Source organism: Falco naumanni, chromosome 5 (genome assembly GCF_017639655.2).
Source record: "Falco naumanni isolate bFalNau1 chromosome 5, bFalNau1.pat, whole genome shotgun sequence".
In the NCBI taxonomy this organism is placed as follows: domain Eukaryota; kingdom Metazoa; phylum Chordata; class Aves; order Falconiformes; family Falconidae; genus Falco; species Falco naumanni.
Genome location: NC_054058.1, coordinates 3,534,633 through 3,557,270, shown reverse-complemented (window position 1 = coordinate 3,557,270; position 22,638 = coordinate 3,534,633). Strand labels below are relative to the sequence as shown.

The 22,638-nt window shown below is 44.0% G+C and overlaps 1 protein-coding gene and 1 long non-coding RNA gene across 10 annotated transcripts in view; one reads left to right on the top strand and one right to left on the bottom strand.

The window, feature by feature from the left end:
- CD58 (CD58 molecule) overlaps positions 1-22,638 on the bottom strand; it is a 51,641-nt gene that overhangs the window by 15,409 nt on the left and 13,594 nt on the right. For 5 of the 9 annotated variants that reach the window (XM_040596396.1, XM_040596403.1, XM_040596401.1 and 2 more), the window contains 4 exons: positions 21,572-21,628; positions 12,429-12,494; positions 12,010-12,078; positions 6,179-7,052 (listed from right to left, as the gene is read on the bottom strand). In XM_040596396.1, the coding sequence (XP_040452330.1) occupies positions 7,033-7,052; positions 12,010-12,078; positions 12,429-12,494; positions 21,572-21,628 (212 nt within the window). In that variant the 3' untranslated portion in view covers positions 6,179-7,032. Of the gene's footprint in view, positions 1-6,178; positions 7,053-7,727; positions 7,875-12,009; positions 12,079-12,428; positions 12,495-21,571; positions 21,629-22,638 lie in introns of those variants that run through there. The other 4 variants (XM_040596399.1, XM_040596398.1, XM_040596397.1 and 1 more) reach the window with 3 other exon arrangements.
- Positions 1,025-19,048, top strand: LOC121089278. The gene is made up of 4 exons (XR_005828177.1): positions 1,025-1,036; positions 1,979-1,985; positions 2,507-2,511; positions 15,893-19,048. It is a non-coding gene; the product is annotated as an uncharacterized LOC121089278 (long non-coding RNA).

The following is a 22,638-nucleotide window of genomic DNA, read 5'->3' as shown; positions in this document are numbered from 1 at the left end:
TGTTTGTGAACAACAGAAAGCCAGCCTATACATGTCAGCACAACACAAAGCTGCCTTCACAACTGTGGTTTGAATTTGATGCCCAAAATCCATAAAATCAGTTGCATACCAGCACTTGAGCTCTGATCTCATTTATTCTGGGATTAATGAGGAGTGACACCTCCTCCAGGCATTGCTTCAGTAGTTTCAACCTAATACAAAGAGAAGGAGCCAGGACCAAGGAATCAACTGGGATGCATCTTGTGAGCACGAGTACTTAGCAGCAGCTTCTACTCACTGTGAGTTTCTATTATTAGCAACATTCAGGTCTCAATATCAGGATGAGCTGGGACTCTGGACTACTGGAGGGCAGGCTCACTTCCTGGAATACACTCAGCGTTTCCTGGACTCAAGACATACACAAGCCAGAAGTAACTGTTTGCATCTCCAGTGAGCTTCTACTCTTTGCTATTGAAAACGCTTATTTTTGCATTCACTGCAAGGTAAGATTGGACACAATTTTTTCATGGAAAAAAATATTTATTCTTCTTTAGTTACTATACAGGAGACATTTGGAAAGAAGGACAATGGGAATGGCACTGCAAATGCTGTCACCAAAACTGGCAGGAAATTAGACCTATTTATTCTCCCAAATGTCTGGCTTCACATTCATATGAAAGAAACCAACCGTCTAATCATAAACCCCGAAGAAACAATACCAACAAAAAAAGCCCCGAGCTTCACTCTTGCTTTGAAAACTGCAAGGTCTATACTTCTAACCAGTGGGCAGAAATTTATCATGCACAGCAGACACTGTGCAAAGTGAGTGGGTAAAAGCAGGCAGTGAGGCACTGTAGAGACTGTGGTTCTTGGCCTTACATCAGCCTGCCACATAAGTGGGTTTTTCTACTCCTGATAAAGCTCCAGAATTTCATGACTTGTGCTGAAGAATTCTGGCAACTGTAGTCAGTCAGTCATAACTGTTTACTATTTTTGAAGGCTGTCACTTTTTGCTTTGGAAACAAACTTGGTGATATCAGTTGCCAAGGAATTTTCAGTCACACCCTATGTGAGACTTTTGCATAATATTTAGTATTAAAATGCACAGGATGAATGCAGCATATTAGATGAATTGGTATTGTTTCTGGGAGCAATTTCAGCCAGTTCACCCAAACAATCATTCTTTTTTGACCATTATTTCTCAAACTAATACCAGAAAGCAAGCCTTTGTCCAAGCAGGAAAACAAGTTACAGGTTCACTTACCACAATACACATAACAAAAGACATCTTTGTGTGAAATTTGGTAAAAGTTACTAAGAAGTAGACAGCATCATCCCAATAAACCTGTTGAAGGTGAGTGGAGAAGGACACTTGGCTCAGGAGCTGTGACTTAAAAATATATCTATATATAAAATAAATCACTTTGGGTTAAAGATTATTTTGGGGATCAGTTACTGACTTTTAAGGTTAAATAAAAAGTGTAGGTATATATTACAAAAAAATACAGCAGAATTTTTTATATCTTATTTTTTAAAAAATAAATAATGACCAAATTTACAGACACAGTAGAGGTAAGGTGGTCTAGCTCTAACAAATCCTGCAATGCAGCTGCAAAACCAGGAGAAATTGTGCAAGTAGAAGTAAACATTTAAATGGTATGCGTAATGATAAGAAAAGATCTCGAGTTTTACGTAGGGTTTGGACTTCCTAACACAGGGCAAGGTATGGGCATAAGTTACCTGTGATCCTTCCCACACTGTTAACAACTACTAGTTATGTAGCAGTGGATAGGGGTCCAAAGGGGTACAAAGTGACACGAACAAAATGGATGTCAGAAAAAAAAAACCCAACAAACTGGCAGAAGGAGCCATGAAAGTACATACATAAATACATGCAACATGGAAAGCAAGCAGGAAGAATTAATTACAGTTCTCCACAAGTTAACCGCAACACTGCTGGAATAACTGAGACTGGGTGAGCCAGCCTGCGTGATGGAAGCACTGCAGTGGGTGTGTAGAAGCTCTGCAGGGAGGTCACGGAGGGAGGAAAAGAGAAGCTGCCCTCTCTGGGCAGAGCAGCTTGAGTGTACGGAGCTTTGATACAGAGCAGGCGACAGGCTGGCTGAGAGCTCGTGCATCAGGATCACAGGAAAGGCCAGCAGGGACGATGACATGGTCGAAGCATGCTACCAGCCACCAGACCTGTAAGGAGGGAAGTAAAGGCTTCTTCAAACAGCACAAAGAAGCCTCTAACTGACAGACTCCGGCACAGACGGAGAAACTTCTGACATCTGCTGGAAAGGCAGCACAGCAATTCAAGCAGTCAGGAGGACTTCTGGGCAGCATCAGGGACAACTTCTTCACGCAGGCCTCCGCGTGCACCACCAAGGGCTGGTGTGCAGCTGTATCTGCTGCTCACTGACAGGGGAGGGCTGCATGGGGATGTGGGCATGAGTGGCTGCCTTGGCTGTGATAATCGAGAAACAAGTCCAGATCCTGAGAGGCGCGAGGAAGCATCAGAGCACAGGCCCTGTGGAGAGCAGCTTTCCACTTACCCAGGAAGATGGTAGGCGGGATCTCATGGGAGACGGTTCCGAAGAGCAGTGGAGCTCAAGGGAGCCATCAGGCCTTTTGGGGAGACCTCTCACCAAGCCCGAGCACAGGCCACCCCCATAGTCAGGAAAACAGGCAGGCAAGTCAGGAAATGAGCTTGGCTAAGCAGGGAGCTCCTGATCTAGTACTGGATGTGGAAGCAGGGGCAGGCTGCAATGGAGGAATGCAGGAACACTGCCTGGGCAGCAGGCATGGTGTCAGGAAAGCCAAGGCTCAGGGCAGCTTGAAGCCACTATGGGATGACCAGGACAACGAGAGCAGCTTCTGCTGCTAGGTTATCTGTAAAAGGAATAATGAGGAAAATGTGGGCCTGTTGCTGAACAGGGGATTGATTTAGTGATATCTGATGCTGATGAAGCATAGGCTAGATGAGCAGACAGTGAGGTGGCCTGAAAACTGTCTGAATGGCTGAGATCAGAGTGTTGGGAGCACATGTATGAGTTCTGGTTGGAGGCCAGTATCCAGTGGTGTACCCCAGGGGTCAATACTGCGTCCGGTCCTCTTTAACATCTTCGTTAATTATCTGCATGATGGGGCACAGTAGGCCTTCAGCAAGTTTGCTGATGATAGAAAACTGGGAGGAGTGGCTAACATACTGAAGGGATGTGTTGCCATCCAGAGGGACCTTGACCCTCAGCCGTATTTAGACTTGCAAAGAACATCAAGGGCAACAAGAGCTGTATCTCCTTCTACATTAAAAAGAAGGAATTTACAGGCCCATTACTGAACAGCAGGGTGATTTAAGGATATCAGATAGAGAAGGCTTAGTTACTTGATGTGTTCCTTGCCTCAGTCTTCATTAACAAAGTCTCACAGGCTCTGTGCTTTGTCAAAGGGCTCAAGAAAAAAACTACCAGAATTCAGGGATTACTTGGCAAAACTTGATCCGCACCAGTTCATGGAACTTGAACAGACATGTTCAAGGGTGCCAGAAGAGCTGGCTGATGTTACTGAGTGCTATCACCTTTAAAAGGTCATGAAGATTGAGGAAGTCCCCGACTAGACTAGAAAAGCTACAAAGCTAGCTAAGGTGTATCTATTTTTAAAAAGCACCAAAAGGTCAACCTGGGGACCTACAGGCTGGTCAGTGTCACTTTCATCCCTGGAAGAATCTTGGAGCTGGTCCTCTTGGGACACATTTCTGGGCTCATGAAGGAGAAAGCGGTTGGGAACAGTCAACATACGTTTAAGTAAGGGTAAAACATTCCTAACTAACCCAACTGTCTTCTACAATGATGATAATCTTCTAGTAGATTTATGGATGAGGGGAAAGCAGTATTTTTACACCTTGTCTTTAGAAAAGCTTTGACACAGTCTCCCACAGTGTTTCTGTATTCAAGTTAAAACATTATGGCTTGAATGGGTGAACTAGATGAACTGTTGGGTGGACAAGGAATTGGCTGGATGGCCACGTCCAATTGCAGTCAACGGCTCAATGTCCAAGTAGAAACTAGTAGTAAGTGAGGTCCCTTAAGGGTCTGCACTGGGACCAATACGATCTAGTATCTTCAGCAATGACATAGGTAATGGGATCAAATGCACTCTTAGCAAGTTCACAGATGGCACCAAGCTGAGGGGTGCTGTTGATACACTTGAGGGAAGGGATACCATCCAGAGGGACCTCGACAGGCCTGAAAAGTGAGCCCATGTGCACCTTATGAAGTTCAACAAGGCTAAGTGCAAAGTCTTGCACATGGGTCAGGGCAATCCCCAGTATCAGTACGGGGTGGGGGATGAACAGATTGAAAGCAGCCTTGTGTAAGAGGACTTTGATATATACTGATGGACAAAAAAAATTAGATATGAGCTGGCAATGTGCACTTGCAGACAAATTTTATCCTGGGGTGCATCAAAAGAAACGTGGCCAGCAGGTCAAGGAAGGTGACTATCTCACTCAACTCTGCTCTTGTGAGACTACCTGGAGTATCATCACAACACAAGTAATACACGGACCTGTTAGAGGGGTCCAGAGGAGGCCATGAAGATGATCAGTGGGATGGAACACTTCTCCTATGAAGACAAGCTGAGAGAGTTGTTCAGCCTGGAGAAAAGAAGGCTTCGGGGAGACCTTATTATAGCCTTCCAATACATAAAGGAGGCTTATAAGACAGAGAAAGTCAACTACCAAGACCAGTAGTGACAGGACAAGGGGCAACGGTCCTAAACTGAAATAGGATAGATTTAGGTTGGACATGAGGATGACATTTTCTACAGCGAGGGTGGTGAGACACAGGAACAGGGTGCCCAGAGAAGCTGTGGATGCCCCATCATTGGGAGTGTTCAAGGTCAGGATGGACAGGGCTTTGAACAACCTGATCTAGCAAAAGATGTTCTTGTCCATGGCAGGGGGGTTGGACTAGACAATCTTCAAAGATCCCTTCCAACCCAAACCATTCTATGATTCTATAGATAGGTAAATGTTGCAACTGAGTTACAGCGGTCAGGAAATCATGCAACACAAATAATATAGTAAGCAGCAAAAAGCTTTACCATTGATTGAACTTTACTGTCCATGCTGTTTCTCCATCCTCCAGAGACCAGACCACACTCTTCCTTGTCTCTGCTTCATCTGGGTGTTTTTTCTCACACTCCTCAGAGCTATTTAACCACTTCGCTGTAGGATCACAGCTGCACATTGTCAAAGCAAAGCCACAGCTGCATAATATCAATGTCAGTCAACCCACTGTCTTCATTCCCCTACAAGTAAAGAACTGGGTGGATGACTGGGCTGAGACGATGGTGGCTAACAGGTTGTATTCTACCTGGATGGCTGAGGCAAGCAGAGTACTACAAGGGTCTATGCAGGAGCTGGTCTAATATCTCCACCAGTGGTCTGGAGGAGGAGATAAAGTGCAGTCTTGTTGAGTTTGCAGGTGACACCAGACGGAAAATCAGTCAACATGCTAAAGGGCCAGGCTGTCAGAGAGACCTAGACAGGTGAATTAAATAAGGACAAATGTAAAGCTCTGGGAAGAGGAACCACTTGCAATGATACAAGCTAGGGTCTGGCTGGCAGGGCAGCAGTTCTGCTAAAAAGAAGCAGGAGGATCTCAGTAAGCAGCAAGCCAAACATGAGCCAGCAGTGTTTCCTGGCAGCAAAGGCAGTCAACAGCATCCTGGGCTGTATTACCAGGAACGTAGCCAGCAGATTGTGGGTAGTGATTATACCACTCTACTCAGCACACACCAGACTGCATTTAAAATATTGCATCTACTTTTGGACCCCTTCAGGAAGACACATATCAATAAAATTGGAGCAGGTTCTGTGAAGGGCTACCAAGATGGTCAGAGCATTGTACTGTGGGGAAGTTGAAGGCACTGTATTTGTTCAAGCCTGGAGAAAAGTAGGCTTTGAGAGGGTACCTACAGCATTCCTGTACCTACAAAAGCTGATCATCAAGAAGATGGAAACATGTTCTTCATAGTAGTGGCTGGTGGGCGAACAAGAGAGGCATAAGTTGAAACAAGAGTGAAGAGTTTCTGATCTCTGGTTATCATTGTCAAACCTTCATGATTCTTTACACATACCAAGTTCAAAATCAACTGAAATGGCTCTCAGCTTTCATAAGCAATCAGCATGCAGAAGTCACAAAACAGACTTTATAGCCTGATGTTCTGAAAACATTAATACATGGTATTCTTGATTCTTTTTGAAGTTCAGTGTATATATGACCTCAGTTTTCAAGTTTGTCTTCCAGTCACAAGCAACCTAAAAATATATCGTTATTCTTTAGAAATGGGTAGATTGACATTCTTTTAGCACAATGTGAAGCAAAAGATAAGGCATAAACCCCCGCACACCCTAAAAGTGCAAAAAATATTAGAAATTTCAGGAAAACCCCCAAACCACTGCTAATAGAAGCAGCTCTGTTCCAATGCAACAAAAAACTGAATTGTAGCTCTACCACAAAGTCAACCACCATCAGACGATCAGTGTGCCACTCTTCTGCCATCTCCAGGAGATTAGTTATCTTGGAGAATATTTGTCTGGAGCACTGAGTTCCTACTGGAGAACTGAGACTAGCAAATGGAAACTTCAAAACTGCTGCAGGATGAACAGTCTTCTGACTACAGTACTGATCCAAAATTGCATAAAAAGCTGATTAGTTTTCTATTTATCCACATTCATGCAAATGGATATGACTTTGTTAATCTCTAAAAACCAGTTATAAAAAACACCTTAGTTCTTACATTTCATGTTAGTAGAACACTGTTAAAACCAGATACAAAATAACACAAAAGATTTTGTCCATGATTTGGCCTATTTATATTCATGCAGTGACAGTAGAAATTGAGGCTGTCCCCTCTCAGAAAAATAGGCATTGGAAACAGCTCAGCTAGTCTTCAAAGCCCTTCTTTATGGATGTACTTTATGGGTGGACTTCAGTGCTTGTGGAAATTCTCCCAGAGAAAAGACAGCAGCTCCTTCTCCGCTGAATCCTACCGCTTCTCTTCCATTGCTTATGATCATTTGTTTATGATTTAAGATGTGAAGCAAAAGAAAAAGAAAAGCACACAGGTAAATTATTATGTCTTCTAGAAATTGAACTAGCTATACAAGAATACTGCAGGCTTTAAATACTTATAAAGTGTGAAGATTAATTAAGACATTGTCACATGATCCAAAATAAGCAATTACAGCCGCTACACAGCCCGTGGTATGATAGCCACTAGCCATTTTACCTAAATGGTGGTAGACACATTCCTCTGCAATTGGAGCAGATTAAGAATATTTAACACTTACTGCCAGCCACCTGATAAGCAGTTGATAACCCATGAGGCTGTTTTGACTCCATGACTTTGGGTCACATCACTAGGCACTTAAGACACCACTTTTACACAAAGGTTCAGGCCTATAATGTTAGTATTAGCTGTGCATCACACATGCATGTGATGCTGCTGCTGCTATTTCTTTCACACAGTAATGCCAAGTGCTTTTGGAGTTCTCTTTTGAGGACTGCAAATAGAGCGCTTCTTTAACAAACAAGGAAACTGAAGGCAAAGAGAAGTTATAGTGCAGGAAGTTAGAATCCAGGAAGTTCAAGATCACACGCCCAACCTAACTCACTGCATGCAGCATGCATCAACCTCTAACCAGGCTTATTTCCAGTAAAGCATATGCAAGGCCCACTTACATCAGTGTTTCCATCTTGGTGCGCAAAGCAACAGCATAAGGGGAAGCAACTGGATGTGCCAAGGCACTGTGTCATTCAGTCTTGGCTCTTATTTTGACAGCACTACCTCTCCCTTCCACTAGTGTCCAGCTCAAGCATCATTCCAACCTAGGATAAGATACCAAGAGACAGTCTAGGAGAGCAGCATATGACTACACATGCTACTCATCTCTGCAGACAATGAGAAAAAGAAAGATGTCCCTTAGTGTGGTTCTCACAAGGTTCCTGGATAGGCCTGAAGTATTTTTATGATTTGTTTCCTTAAAATCCAAGCAGATTTACTGCTTTATCTCCAGCTGACTTATGCCAGCTTGATGACAAGACTAAAGAATGCGACTGAGAAGCCAGCCAGGGTGCGGGCTGCTATTTGCTTGTGTCTATGCAGTGAGAGGGCCTGAATATGAAATTAGTGGTTTTGTCTCATTTTATAGCTGTGGTGATAAGCATCAGGTTTCACACTCCCCACAGAACATGCAGAATGCTGTGTCCCCACACAGCTTGCAAACAGCACCAAAGGATGCACAGCTACATCTGATGTCTCGACATGATATAACAATGGTTTCTGTAAGCATGACATGAGTACAGTTTAGCCAAGTAAGTAGCCCTTGCAAAGCAGCTTATCACATAGGCCACAAATAATACAGACTTAATTAATTTGGTCTTCACTATAACACCTTGGCAACTAACCAGATCTGACTCTGCTATTACAGGACACCACAACTTCCCTCCAGCTATACCGTCCTGTGTCAAGTCTGTTTCCTTGTTTTGTGGCTGTTTTGCCTGCATCACAGAGTCATATTTCTTACACTCAGACCTAACTCCCTCCCACCCTTCCACTCATGCATGTTTTCTCACATTTGGAGATTGTTTTTCCCTTTTCAACATTGTCTTTAGCAAATATCTGAATATGATTGTTTGGCTGGTAATTGAACAGAAGAATCAAACCTGGCACCACAGAAAACTCCGCAGCAGTAACGTGACACACACTAGCTTCCACATTCCTGTGCATTCTGAGAATCTTTAAATGGATTATCTGCATCTGTCATCTCCAAAGTGGGGTGTGCACAAGGCAATCCATTATGGTGCAGGAAGACAATATTTTTTCACCATTAATAAAATTTAAAAATTAAAATACTGTATACTTCAGTCTTATCCTTTTTTAATTTCTGGGTTTGTGCATGAATATATATATATATGTATAAAATGAATATAATAGTTGAGTATGGTAGCACATGTATATAATTTATAAATAAATATACATAAATTGGGTGTGTATTTTACTGATAATATTTTACTGATGGGGTGCACAACCAAAAATGTTTGGAGACCACTGATCTATGACAAAAAAGCAGAAACCAGTATGAAATGTCCATTGTTATACCACTTAACTAAGGTCTATATGACAGAAAAACCAATATTTTTTCCTTTTCTTTTGAGGAATGGAAAATTGTTTTCAGCCAATCTGCAAACTTCATTTCTTACCAAACAAATATGTTTTGATACACACTGGCTTATAGTACCCACTTTCTAAAAGCTTTCTAAATCTTTTTTTTTTTAAAAAAAACCATTTACATCAGATAAAACAACTCAAAACAAGAAGTTTCTGATGACCCAGTTAATAAATTTGGAAACAAAACCTTTCATAGAACATCTCATGTTGGAAGGGACCCACAGGGACCACCAAATCTAACTCCCTGCTCCTCTCAGGACTACCAAAAACTAAACCACATGACCAAGAGCATCATCCAGACGCTCCTTGAACTCTGACAGGCTTGGTGCCATGACACTTCCCTGGGGAACCTGTTCCAGCGAACAACCACCCTCTCAGTGAAGAGCCTTTTTCTAATGTCCAGCCTCAACTTCCCCTGATGCAGCTTCATTCCATTTCCTCAAGCCCTATCAGTGGTCACCAGAGAGAGATCAGTGCCTCCCCCTCCGCTGCCTACTTTGAGGAAGCTGTAGACGCGACGCAGTCACCCCTCTTATTTCACAAATAGCAAAACATTTTTTTCTGTCCATTCCTTTCCTCCCTCACCCAGTTTTTACGCTATAGCTGACCTAACTTCACATCCTTCAAAACTTTGCTCCTTCACAGATGTTTTATTTGTTGACTACTTTTAAACTAGCAAAGTTCTACACGGAACAGCCAGCATTGTCAAAGGCTTCAGCTCTACAAAACCAGTTCATGCCCATCCTCAGTTAAACTATGGCTGTTCTACAGCATGCTCAAGGCACAGCAAAGCCTTACAGTATGAGAAAGTGACAGCTTCATGCAACACATGTTTGACCCACACATCTCTGCCTGTCCTGCTATCGCTGAAACAGCCCTCTCCACCCCACAGCCCCTTTTCCCTGTCTCCTGTCCTTCTTTCTCCCTTTGAATCCACCACTGACCAGCATTCCATCCCCTCCAGTATGTCAGCCCAGTTATTATTATATTATTAAAGCCCTTTATGATCAGATTTAACCTATTAGTCCAGCAGAAAACCAATAAAATTTTTCTGCTGACCCAGTTTCTGGCTACATGAGGTAGTTAAACTGGCTCACAGAGGCATGCAATAAACACCAGAGCTGGTCCAAAGAGCAAGACCTCTGTTTTTATTGATAGTAAGTGGCCAGATTGGCTCTAGACATCCTACAAATTATCATCTACGTGGAACAATCTTTACCCATCCACAGGAAAGACAGCTCCCAAGAGTCAGAGTAAAGCATGCTTGAACTATGGTAAATTACAGGAAGTCTCTCAAACTCAGGTAAGTTGATTGCCCTCTTTGGATTCAAAGTTCAGCAGTGGTTCTTGGTATCATCTTAATCTGTGCAAGCTTTGCAGACACACCAGTAATGAGAAAGTTTTATTACATATTTACTGACAGTTTTACTTCTAAGACAAAAAAAAAAATCTTACACAACTCCAGTGAAATTCTTTCTAAGCAGGTCATGTACTTCAACTACATCCCTTGGTAACAAGAAATTCACAACTATTGATGGCATGCCGCCACTGAATCTGCTAGGTTGAGGAAATTACTTCTGTCTCCACCACCTGACTGTCACAAAGACCAAAGAATCTGAGATACAGCACTACGCTACAGCTTCAACTATTCTGCCTGGAACCTTCCTGTTTCACAGATAGCAGCTTTGGATTTTCTACAGGTAAGTGTTCAGCAGGATTTTCTGCAGTACTACCAGCTGCTCTGGATGCCAAACCTAATGGTATAGTAACAGCTCTCTGGGTGAGGGCTTGACCTTTTTGTGTTCTTCGCCAGATTTAGAGTGATCTCAGCTCCAAACCTATGATCTTTAACGCTTCTTGGGAATCACAGTGTGAAACTAATTGGTAACAAAAGTGAAACAAGTTAGCATTCCACAGTCTTTCTGTACTCCAGGAAAACACTGCAGAAACAGTATTCTGGTCTGGATGGATGATAAACCAATGTAAGCCCTTGTCTGTGCAGTTCATTAAAGGACAGCCCTTACATTCTTCTGTTACCAGATTTGGGACAGGACTAATCTGAGTTTTGACACTCTCCATGTTGATGTACCCCATAAGATGTAGTGTTGATGACTATTCTCTCATACAGGGTAATCGGTTTTCTCATTCCATGTGTCAACCCTCAGGCACGCTGATCTGTTTATTTAGAAGAGCTTTCCCTCCGTGTAGGTTTAAGAAACAACAAGCCACAGGAAAAAAACCCCACAAAATAAGTAAACTCTGCATTCTTTGTGACCAAAGAAAACACAGCTGCCCACCTAAGCAATAAAAAACCCCAACCTTCAGCGTTACACAGTATCTCTCTAGTTTGACATGGTGTTCAACAGCATTCATAATTAACAAGGTAGAAATGCAGTTCAGAAATCTACTGACCAAAAACATACCGCCTTACCGACAGCTCAGCCACTATAAGCCTTTATCACTTGTTAAGCCATGGAATAAAGTGAAAGTGCAAGCATGAGCAAAAGGTGTGTTATTAACGAATATTAGTAACATTTAATCCTACAGTTTTAAACTAGCTAAATTGTCAAGTCTTCTGAACACTCCCATCACAAACATCTGATTTCCTAGCACACATCACACACACGTGCCCAACACACACACGCCCCTTCTCTCCTAATAACTCTCTCTCTGTTTTCTACTTGAGCAAAAAGGGGTCAGGGTCATACACAGCCCAACCCAGCACTGCCACTCCTGGCCTCTGTGCCAGTCTGCACACTCGCCCGAGACACAGGGAGCTTCACCCTCACATACCTTCTGTACTGCAGCAGGGAGGGTTGCTCAGCTGCTCCTCATTTCCACCTTCTGCATCCTGGGTCACTTCTGCAAGAACAACAGGCAATACTCAGACAATCCTGGAGCTCACAACAATTCCCCTTCTCTTTTCAATAATCTTCAGATTATTCAGAATAATCTGAATGAGAGCTGGGCCATTGGTTTAGCATCCATAATAACCCTGACGAACATCCCCCACACCCACGGGGCAATCATACAACACCTCCCCTCCCTCCTCTATACCTGACCCCACACCATCCTCATAATCCCTTCCAGATCCTGCAAAGGTCAAGCACAGAAAGCACTCAGCGCCCATGGTGCCAGTCGTTAACTTCACATCAAGAAGCGTTAAGGCAAAAGTCACAACGAACAGAGCGCTCCATAGCACAAGCACTTACCTCCTTCATTTAGACCATGGTCATCTGCATGCTTGGCCAGCAAGCTGCTGTTCTTCCCAGAAATGTCTGAAAAGAGATCAGAGACAGCTACAGTCCCCTGCCTTGCTCAGTTTCAAGGTACTGGCTATTGCATAAAAGTGAGTTACTAGCTACAACTCAACATGTTGCCAACATCATCAGCTAACACCAGAAAGCCAACACCTTTCCTCCAGGACACCTCCCCACCACAGAACAGGTATTCACCTCCCTCAGTTGCACCATAGTTAACACCTGGATGTCAGGGTGCTGTTCTGCATGACAGAGGGTTCTGAAAAAGAGATCACAGGAGAGTTGCACTCCTCCAGAGTGTATCTCGCTGCTTAGCTTCTCAGTGGTATCAGTCATTGCTTAGAGACGAGTCACCAGCTACAATTTCTAAGACACACAATCACTCAGGTTCACTGGGGTAGGGAGCCCAGGAAGTCTCTAACTGAACACCCCCCTCCGTGAAAGGTCAACATTCAGTTCTAGACAGGTTACTCAGGACTTTCTGCAGGCAGGTCTTAAAAACCTCCAAGGGTAGGAACTCCACAATGACTCCATGCAGCCTGTCCTAGTGATTAGTTATGCTTAGAGGCAGAAAGCTTTTTCCTCGTATCCACATGGAACTTCCCCTACTTCAGTTTAGGACTATCACCTTGATAACCTGCTAATACACCTCAGCAAACATTCTGGCCCAGCCTTCTTTCTTATATTCCCACAGGTATTGGCAGCTGCTGTTCGGTACCCTGAAAACCTGCTCTTCTCTGGGGTTGAACAAGCTCAGTCTCTTCAGGCTCTCCTCAGAGAAACTGCGCTCCAGCCCCTGACCACATTGGTGGCGTTCTGCTGTACCTGCTCAAATCTAGCAGCACTTCTCCAGCACTGGGTGGGTCACAAACCAGATGTTAGGTGACAGAGTATTACAAGTGCCAAGTAATGGAAAATAACCACTTCCTTAATGCACCGGCTTAAGCGTGCCTTAAAACAGCCTAGGATGCTATCAGCTGCCTTTGCTGCCAGGGAGCACTGCTGACTCACTGTACCGTCCATGGCATTCCCAGGTACCTTTCAGCAGAGCTGCTCCCCTGCCAGTCAGTCCCCAGCCTGCACAAGTGCAGGGTGCTGGTTCATCCAGGTGCAGGACCCTGCACGGCCCCTGCAGAATTTCACAAGGTTCATGCAGGCCTCTACCCCTCCTGCTCCCTCTGAACGACAATCCTGCCTTCATACTGAATGACTGCACTCCATGTTTTGCTGTTGTCTATAAACCCAATGACACTGTTTTCTGTCCCTTGCCAGGGCCCCACAAAAACCCCCAACTAACAAACCTCTACATTCCTCCACTGCCACCAGCATCCATGTGGACTGCAACCCATTAACCACTGCCTGCAGGCTTCACAATCTAGCAAGTTTTCTACCCATGTAGGCAGACATTCATCCAGACTAGGACATCCCAATTTAGGACTCCAACAATGCTGGGGACACTGCATAAAAAGCCTTGCTAAAGTCAAGGTATGACACCCATTGTTCTCCCCTTATCTGTAAATCTAGTCATTTCATCCAAAAAAAGGGTGTCAACTTGGTCAATTGCGATTTACACTTACTCTCAAGTCACCATCTTTCTTCTGTGACCAGAAACACATTCCAAGAAGACCTGCCCCATGATTCTCCCAGGGATTAAAGTGAGCCTGACTGACCTGTAGTTCCACAGATGAAGCTGTTAGCCTTTTTGAAAGATAGCTGCAATGCTTCCCTTCTTTCATTTGTCACAGATCTTCCCCAACACAACTTCTGAAGGTGACAACATCCTCTCAATGACATCTGCCAGCTCTTGTGGCAGCCCTTTTATCAGATCCCATGGAGTGGTTTGGGCCAAGATTTCTCCAGAAATCCCTGACCTGATCCTCTTCCATTGCTAACAGATCCTCTCTGCTCTGAACCTGCCTCTAAGCAAAAATGCCACAGAGACTGTCAAGATAGAAGCAAATGTAGCACTCAGTATCTCAGCCTTATCTGTATCTGATATCAGAGACACAGACTGACATTGGAAGAAGCCTCTGGAAGTCATCTTGTCCAACCCCATTGCTCAAGCAGACGAACCTAGAGAAGGCTGCCCAGGATGATGTCCAGACAGCTTTTGGGTATCTCCAAGGATGGAGACTCCACAGCCTCTCTGGGCAATTTGTTCCAGTGCTCAGTCACCCTTGCAGCAAAAAAGTGTTTTCTGATGTTCAGATGGATCCTCTTATGCTTTGGATGGTGTCCATTGTGTCTTGTCCTGTCACTGGGCAGCCTCTGGAGCCAGAAGAGTCTGGCTCCCTCTTCTTCATTTGCTCCCATCAGGTATTTATACACATGGATGAGATTCCCTCAAGCCTTCTCTTTTGCCAACTGAACTGTGCCAGCTCTCTCACCATCTCTCACATGAGGAAAGGTTATCATACAATCACACAATGGTTGAGGTTGGAAGGAAACCTTAGAAGTTATCTTGTCCTATGCTCCTGCTCAAGCAGGCTCAACTACAGCAGGCTGCTCAGGACCATGTCCAGTCCCTTAATCATCTCCATGGCCATTTCCTGGATTCTCTCCAGTAGGTCCACGTCTCCCTTGTACTGGGGAGCCCAGAACAGGACTCCAGGTATGGCCTCACCAGTGCCGAGTAGAGGAGAAGGATCACATCCCTCACACTGCTGGCAACACTCCTCTTAATGCAGCCTGGGATACCAATAGCTGCCTTTGCTGCAAGGGCACACTGCTGGCTCACGCTCTTCTTGTCCTCCAGGACTCCCAGGTCCTTTACTGAAAAGCAGCTTTTCCCACTGATTGGTCCCCAGTATATTCCAGTGTGTGACATTATTCCTCCCCAAGTGCAGGATTTTGCATTTCCTTTTTTTGGACTGCATGAGGTTGCTGCCAGCACGTTTCTCCAGCTGGTCAAGGTCCCTCTGGATGGCAACACATCCCTTCAGTATGCTAGCCACTCCTCCCAGTTTTCTATCATCAGCAAACTTGCTGAAGGCCTACTGTGCCCCATCATTCAGATAATTAACGAAGATGTTAAAGAGGACCGGACGCAGTATTGACCCCTGGGGTACACCACTGGATACTGGCCTCCAACCAGAACTCATACATGTGCTCCCAACACTCTGATCTCAGCCATTCAGACAGTTTTCAGGCCACCTCACTGTCTGCTCATCTAGCCTATACTTCATCAGCATCAGATATCACTAAATCAATCCCCTGTTCAGCAACAGGCCCACATTTTCCTCATTATTCCTTTTACAGATAACCTAGCAGCAGAAGCTGCTCTCGTTGTCCTGGTCATCCCATAGTGGCTTCAAGCCACCCTGAGCCTTGGCTTTCCTGACACCATGCCTGCTGCCCAGGCAGTGTTCCTGCATTCCTCCATTGCAGCCTGCCCCTGCTTCCACATCCAGTACTAGATCAGGAGCTCCCTGCTTAGCCAAGCTCATTTCCTGACTTGCCTGCCTGTTTTCCTGACTATGGGGGTGGCCTGTGCTCGGGCTTGGTGAGAGGTCTCCCCAAAAGGCCTGATGGCTCCCTTGAGCTCCACTGCTCTTCGGAACCGTCTCCCATGAGATCCCGCCTACCATCTTCCTGGGTAAGTGGAAAGCTGCTCTCCACAGGGCCTGTGCTCTGATGCTTCCTTACGCCTCTCAGGATCTGGACTTGTTTCTCGATTATCACAGCCAAGGCAGCCACTCATGCCCACATCCCCATGCAGCCCTCCCCTGTCAGTGAGCAGCAGATACAGCTGCACACCAGCCCTCGGTGGTGCACGCGGAGGCCTGCGTGAAGAAGTTGTCCCTGATGCTTCCCAGAAATCCTCCTGACTGCTTGAATTGCTGTGCTGCCTTTCCAGCAGATGTCAAGGATATTAAAGACAGACACATACAGAGAGAACACTGTCTTCCACCAGAAACAATGGAGGACAGACCAACTACATTTTGTGGACAAGCAATCTCTCCAAACCAAGCTTCCTCTTGGTCACATCAATTCTTGCTCCTCGCTTAAGCACTTCAAGTGCACACACTGGGGCACTGGAAGCCCACTTGCAGAGATCTCTCAACAAGTAGCGTAAGAAGACCAGAAGCCAGCACTTTAGCAAGGACTGCCACCTGACCAGTATTTTTATCTCACTCTGACTGGGATTATTTTTTTACTTTAATTTTTCTAAACCCAAATGATCTCCAAAACACACATCCTTCCAAGTCCGTAGGCTCTGCTGGGCTTATTTCCAAGGATGGTAAAAATGCAAGACTCACTCTGCCCTTAACTACAGCCTGAGAGCTGTTAACTCTGCTCCTGAAACTCCTGCACAGTGGAAAGGTATTCTGCATTCACGGCACAATCCCCCCCAATACCTCTGTTGAGAAGGTTTTTTTTTTACATTACACAGGAATTGCTCTGAGCCTTCAACTCCAAGGGATCCTGGCCAGCTTGCCCGCTGGGTCATTACCACTGACTACTCCATAGAACAGGCACTTCTCATAGGCATAGAACACAACCTTCTCAATTTACACTGTTGTTGACAGTTGGATTGTCTTCCTGAGCACTGTTCTCCTTGTTCAATTCTTCATCTGAAGAGATAAGAGGTACAGTCCCCCAGGAGCACACTCTATTGCTTCTTCCCCAGACCATCACAGGTCATTGCTCTTGTACTGTCCAGAGCTCAGCAGCACACCTACTCCCCTGCAATTGTTACATACTGCTGTGCTACCAGTATTTAAAATTGCTTTATACATCCATTTCAGGCCTCCTGTTTCCCATCCATTCAGCAGTGATTGCATGCTACCTAGGTGCTGGGTTTACTGTGCAAAGGTGCACCAACTCCCCTTCCTGACATTCCCACTCTATACTACCAGAAAATATTTTATTTTGTTCCTCCAGTGTTCAAACAGAAAACCTTATCTATGGACCTGATTCTCTTTTGCCTGAACTGTACATTTCCCTCCTTTCTTCCATAAGACAGGCATAAAATAAACCTCCTTCTCCTATACCCCTGTCTATGTATATGGAAATAGTTACACAAGTGATAAGGCAATCCTACAGTGCACCACACCTTCACCATCAGCTACACAACCCCTATTTCTTCAGATAAGGAAAGCTGTTCTATGCCCATTACAATTCATGCAGGAAGAATAAGCAGCAAAATTCAGGGGCTTCTAGGTTTCCTTTTCCTTATTGTCATCACTAGTGATTTTTCCCTTAATCAGGAAAAACTTCTCTCTTCTCCAACCCTTTTATTATCAGCTAGTAGTGGGATATGACGGAAAACTGAGTGAGTGAATGAATCATCAGTGCAACAGTCTGAGGGGAAAAAATACCGCTTTTTTTGCAGATTTGAATTATAATGTTCATATTTCCCTATCCCTCTGGATAAAAAGAACTTCTAGAACAAAATACAGGCCCCACAATTTCCTTGAAATTTATACTGGGTGTACTAAGACAACAAAACTGGGGCTATACTTAGCTGCCTGATGACTGCAGTGAAGAGACCTTCCTAGAGCATAAAGCAAGTGGAAGATACCACATCCAGAAATGGTGCTTCTCTAAGGAAAGAAGCCTGCTGTATCTCCCAAATTAGCATTTTGCAAGCTTGTAAGTACTCCATCTCTAAATCAGTGTGTTGAGGCTCAGCTCTACTTGCCATCAATACAAACAAAGCTTCAAAGCCACGACATTTTATTATCTTAGGTCCTGCTTCAGGGTTTCTTTCCAGCAGAAAGCAAAGACCACCCAATCCATGATGACATACTACAAAAATATCCTTGCACTCCTTTGCATGCAAACAAAAGGTAGCATTAGACAAAAGGATAATTAGCTTATTTGCTATAAAAAGGGGTTCCCTCATACATGCTTAGCTCTTCTTTCCACAGAAGGTGAAGTGATTTGCAAGCACAGCATGCAGCATCTTTCACATCCTATCAGGAAAGAAGCTAAAGCCCCAAGAAGGTATTTGCTCTGTGCTGTTTAGAGAACACAAGGATCCAGGTCTTTTTGACATCTCATCTAGTTATCTACCCATCAACATTTACTTTTCCTCAGGCAACAGGTCTTTCTGGGCCAACAGGGGAATGGTAATCTCTGCACAGAGAACACGCTAATATGGTTTGGACTACAAAAAGCCATGTACAAAATCAATTCCCCCCTTCATGCTCTCCCTATTTTCCCCAATATTCTCCCAATATCTCCCGTCTCACTTGCTACCTGCTTCAGGCTTTTCATTCTCATACTGAATAGCTTATGAGGATGTAGCTGCAAGCAAACAGAAAACCTTTTTAGAAATGTGTACGGAGGTAGCACAATAGTCTGCAAAATACACAGCTCAACCTTAAAGCAACAGTTTCATTGTAACACTCTCAGGAGACACTCCTGAGAACTAGTATGTTATGCCACTTTATTGAAGGACTCCAAATTAATTTCAACTTCCCTCCAACAACCACTTAAGGCCCTAGACCATAACCAACATTTTCTAAACTTATGCCTACAGCTTAACAAAATCTTTCTGAAGTGGGTTTACTTAAGGTGATAGAGCTGCACAGTTTTTCCATAAAAAAGAGACAGCTGAGAAGATAGTCCACATCTCCTTTTTTACCTTCATCTATGTATTGCACTAACTCTGTGACATTAAACCCTTCCTCTCTGCAGACCTTAAAGAGTGTCTAACAGAAACATGGGCTGTTCTATATTTTAAGTGCAGTACTAAAGAAGGTTTTTTTAGAATGGCTTTTTTTTTCTCCTTCCTTCCCATCCATCTCCTTTTTCCACCTTCAAGTCCATCCACAGTCTCTAGACTTCAGTGATCTCCGAATCGTGGGCTAGAACCACAGCTTTAACAAAAGTATGAAAATATCAAAAGAAAAATTAAGTTCTTTATCCAAAATCCTGCTAAAAAGCTCCTAAGACTTTGATATGCTGGGACCAGGGAGGGGTAGAAAGGGAGAAAAAAAAACCCAAACAAACCCCAAAACCCCAAACCCCTTGCTTTCACAGTACTGCTTCTCTACCTGTGGCATCTTTTCCAGGCCCATCACCAAGGACCTCACCATGTTTTTTAACCTCCAAACCCATAAAAACATTCAGAAACTTCACAAATTAAAGTAACTTAGAAATTAAACATACAGAAAATCTCTGCAAAGGTGACACAGTAGTTTACAGTTTAAGAAACATCCTGCTCCAGCCTTATGCTAACTCCAGCAGCTCATATAAAATACCAGGCTGAGTATCCCACATGATGCCACCATTGGTTTAACACCATAACACTCCAACAGGGCACTGAGCACGTATCTGATGGTGGAATCTTTGGGCATTCCCCACTGAAACAGTATTTGGTCTGGTGACCTCCACAACAAAGTGTTTTTTAAGAGTCTTCCCCTGCTCCCCTTATTCTACTTGACTGCCTAGGGGCCAATTTAATTTGATTTGTAAGAACAGACCACAGTGGTCCTAGCAACAAGACGCATACATGCTAAAGCTGGAATATGTTGTCCTCGTTCACCCTTGTGAAAGAAGCACAGACTAAAGTTGTCCCCTTCCTTAGCTGCTCACCGTAGAGCGATTCCCACACCTCAACACACAGACCCAGAAGCCAAAGACCTGAGCAAGTGTGTTGCAAATTAAAGTAGTAAAAAACTCAAAACCAAAAAACTCACTCCAACCAAAAATCACAACGCAGGGTTAGAATGGACAGCAGAAGCACAAGTGGGGATTTGGACAGGAAGACAGGAATGCAGACCACCCTGAGAATCTGTGTTGCCTGCAGAAGGGCATCATGTAAAGAAATCATGGGTGGGAAGCAGACTGGTAACTAACAGACGAAATTCCTCCACTGACTGTCTCCTTCTGTTACAAGGAGAAGACAAGGCTGCAAAATGCAGTAAGAGTGAATCAAATGGTGCTGATAACAGAACTTTCCTGAAACAACTGAAAGGGGTTAGAGAAAGCAAAGGAGACAACTGCAACTTGACCCCTAGGATATAAATATGCACAAGTCATGCACGGGAAGCAAGGACCACAGTTCTGCCCACCAGAGTAGCAACATGCCTGCATTGACCAGTCCCTGGATGGATTTTCAAGATATGACCAAGGTAAACTAACAGCAAACTCCTGCCAGTCTGAAGTGATAATACTTTAGACCATCATCATCAAATCTACTGCCACATGCACAGCATCAGCCCCCACCCACTGGAACCATTAGCTTTCCAAGTCAAATTCAATGCACAGAGAAAAAGGTTAGCCGCCCAATTTCCAAGACAGGCCAGAAAGAAATTTCCATGGGGAGCACTGGGAATAAGCAATGTATTACATTCAAGCCCAGCCCTAAGCACCTCATATGAACACTCAATTCAGAAAAATAATCAACCAGATTTCTGAAAGAAGTTTATATAAATGGGACAGGCAGGTAAGATTAAAAGAGACAGAAGAAATATTAACCTCACTTCAGCACGTAAACCAGCCCTAACCAAACAGGTAAAGAGTAAGTTCTCCAATAGACATTGCCCTGTAGTGTGCTTTTTCCAGCCTTCACCCTGAGGCCAGCTCCCATTCTCCATTGGAGGTGAATTCCATTTCTGGCAAAGAGAGCTGCTGATCAGGGAGATCTCAGGCCATCCACTGTCAGGAATTCTGCCAGCCTCACTAACACATTCGCTAAGTGCAGGTCCCTGGGATTATCCACTATTGGACCTCAACTGAGACTTTGAGGCTGCATGCACAAACACTGAAAAACCAACTCAAAAGCTTAGACCCTCCAAAAAAAGGAAACGAGCAGATCTGACTCCTTGCTCCAACCAACAGCAGATGTTTAGAAACATTTATACCCCAATATAGGTTTCTTAACTCTGAGTTCAGCTGTTCTTGGCTGTCCACAGAGGAAGGTAGCTGATGTTCTATAATGACATTTATTATTTTTAGACAGTATATATTAATGACCTGGAAAAAATAACTATACTCTTTAGAACAACTAAGGCCTGAAAGAAAACTTACCTACTTCCTTCTCCTATAAGAGACTGTACCGCCACAAAGAAAAAAATTATATGCCTTGTTCAAATTAAAGCAATAGTCTGATTTACACAGATTTGTGACACTAGCTCTCTTACCTGAGCCATGGACTGGACTATTCCAAGCAACTCTTCCTGTTGGACATTTACGTCTACCTGCACCAAAACAAATAGGACACCTGGAGAAATTACTCAGAAATAAAATTTGGTCCTTCAGAAACTAGTTGACAGCCTCCATCCACTCCCCCGCTCCACCCCAAACCAAATAAAATTCACTGAGGTTGTGCAGCTAAATACTTGACTTAGGGAAAGAAGAAAGAGCAAAATACTGTTTTGGGGCAAAGACAATCAGTGAGAGATCAACAAAACGGGCCTCCTGCAACAACAATAAGTCAGAACACATCCAAACAAAACTAAAGCAGAGCTTAGCAATTTATGATTCTGAGTCTTTTACTTAAATAATCAGCAAATCACATTTTTTGATTGATTATATACATGGAGTGCTTATCCTATCAAGGTATAACAAGTTTATTTTCTAGCATGGTCAAACTTTTGCTGTTTCAAGGTTACTAGCTGAATTATTTTAAGTCTAACTGATGGCCAGTTGTGAGTGACATTCTTCATGTGTTGATTCAAAGCAGTGTTGTTCAACATCACCAACATGGACAAGGACACAGAAAGTACCCTCAGAAGGTTTGCAGATGACATCAAACTGAGGAGAGCAGGGGATATGCTGAAAGGCATGGTTGCCACTCAGAGGGCCTTCAATAACCTGGAGGAATGTGCTGGCACAAAAGATGTGATGTTCAATGGCAAACGTAAAATCCTGCACCTCTTGAAATCACCCCATAGAGTAGTACAGGCTGAGCTCTATCTGGCTAGAAAATAGCTCTTCAGAAAAGGACCTGGAAGCCCTGGTGGACCAGAAGCTGAACATTAGTCAGAAACATGCCCTTGCTATAGAAGCCTACCAGACACTGGGCTGTGTTAGCAGAAATGTAGTCAGCCCATCAACAGAAAAATTCTTCCTGTCTGTTCAGTATTTGTGACACAAAACGTGGAGTGTTGTCTAGGTTTAGGCTTCCCAGTTCTGAAGCTGGTCCAGCAAGTGTCCACCAAAATGCTTAGGGGGCTGGAGCTGTGCAAAGAGGTAGTGAGAGAATTTG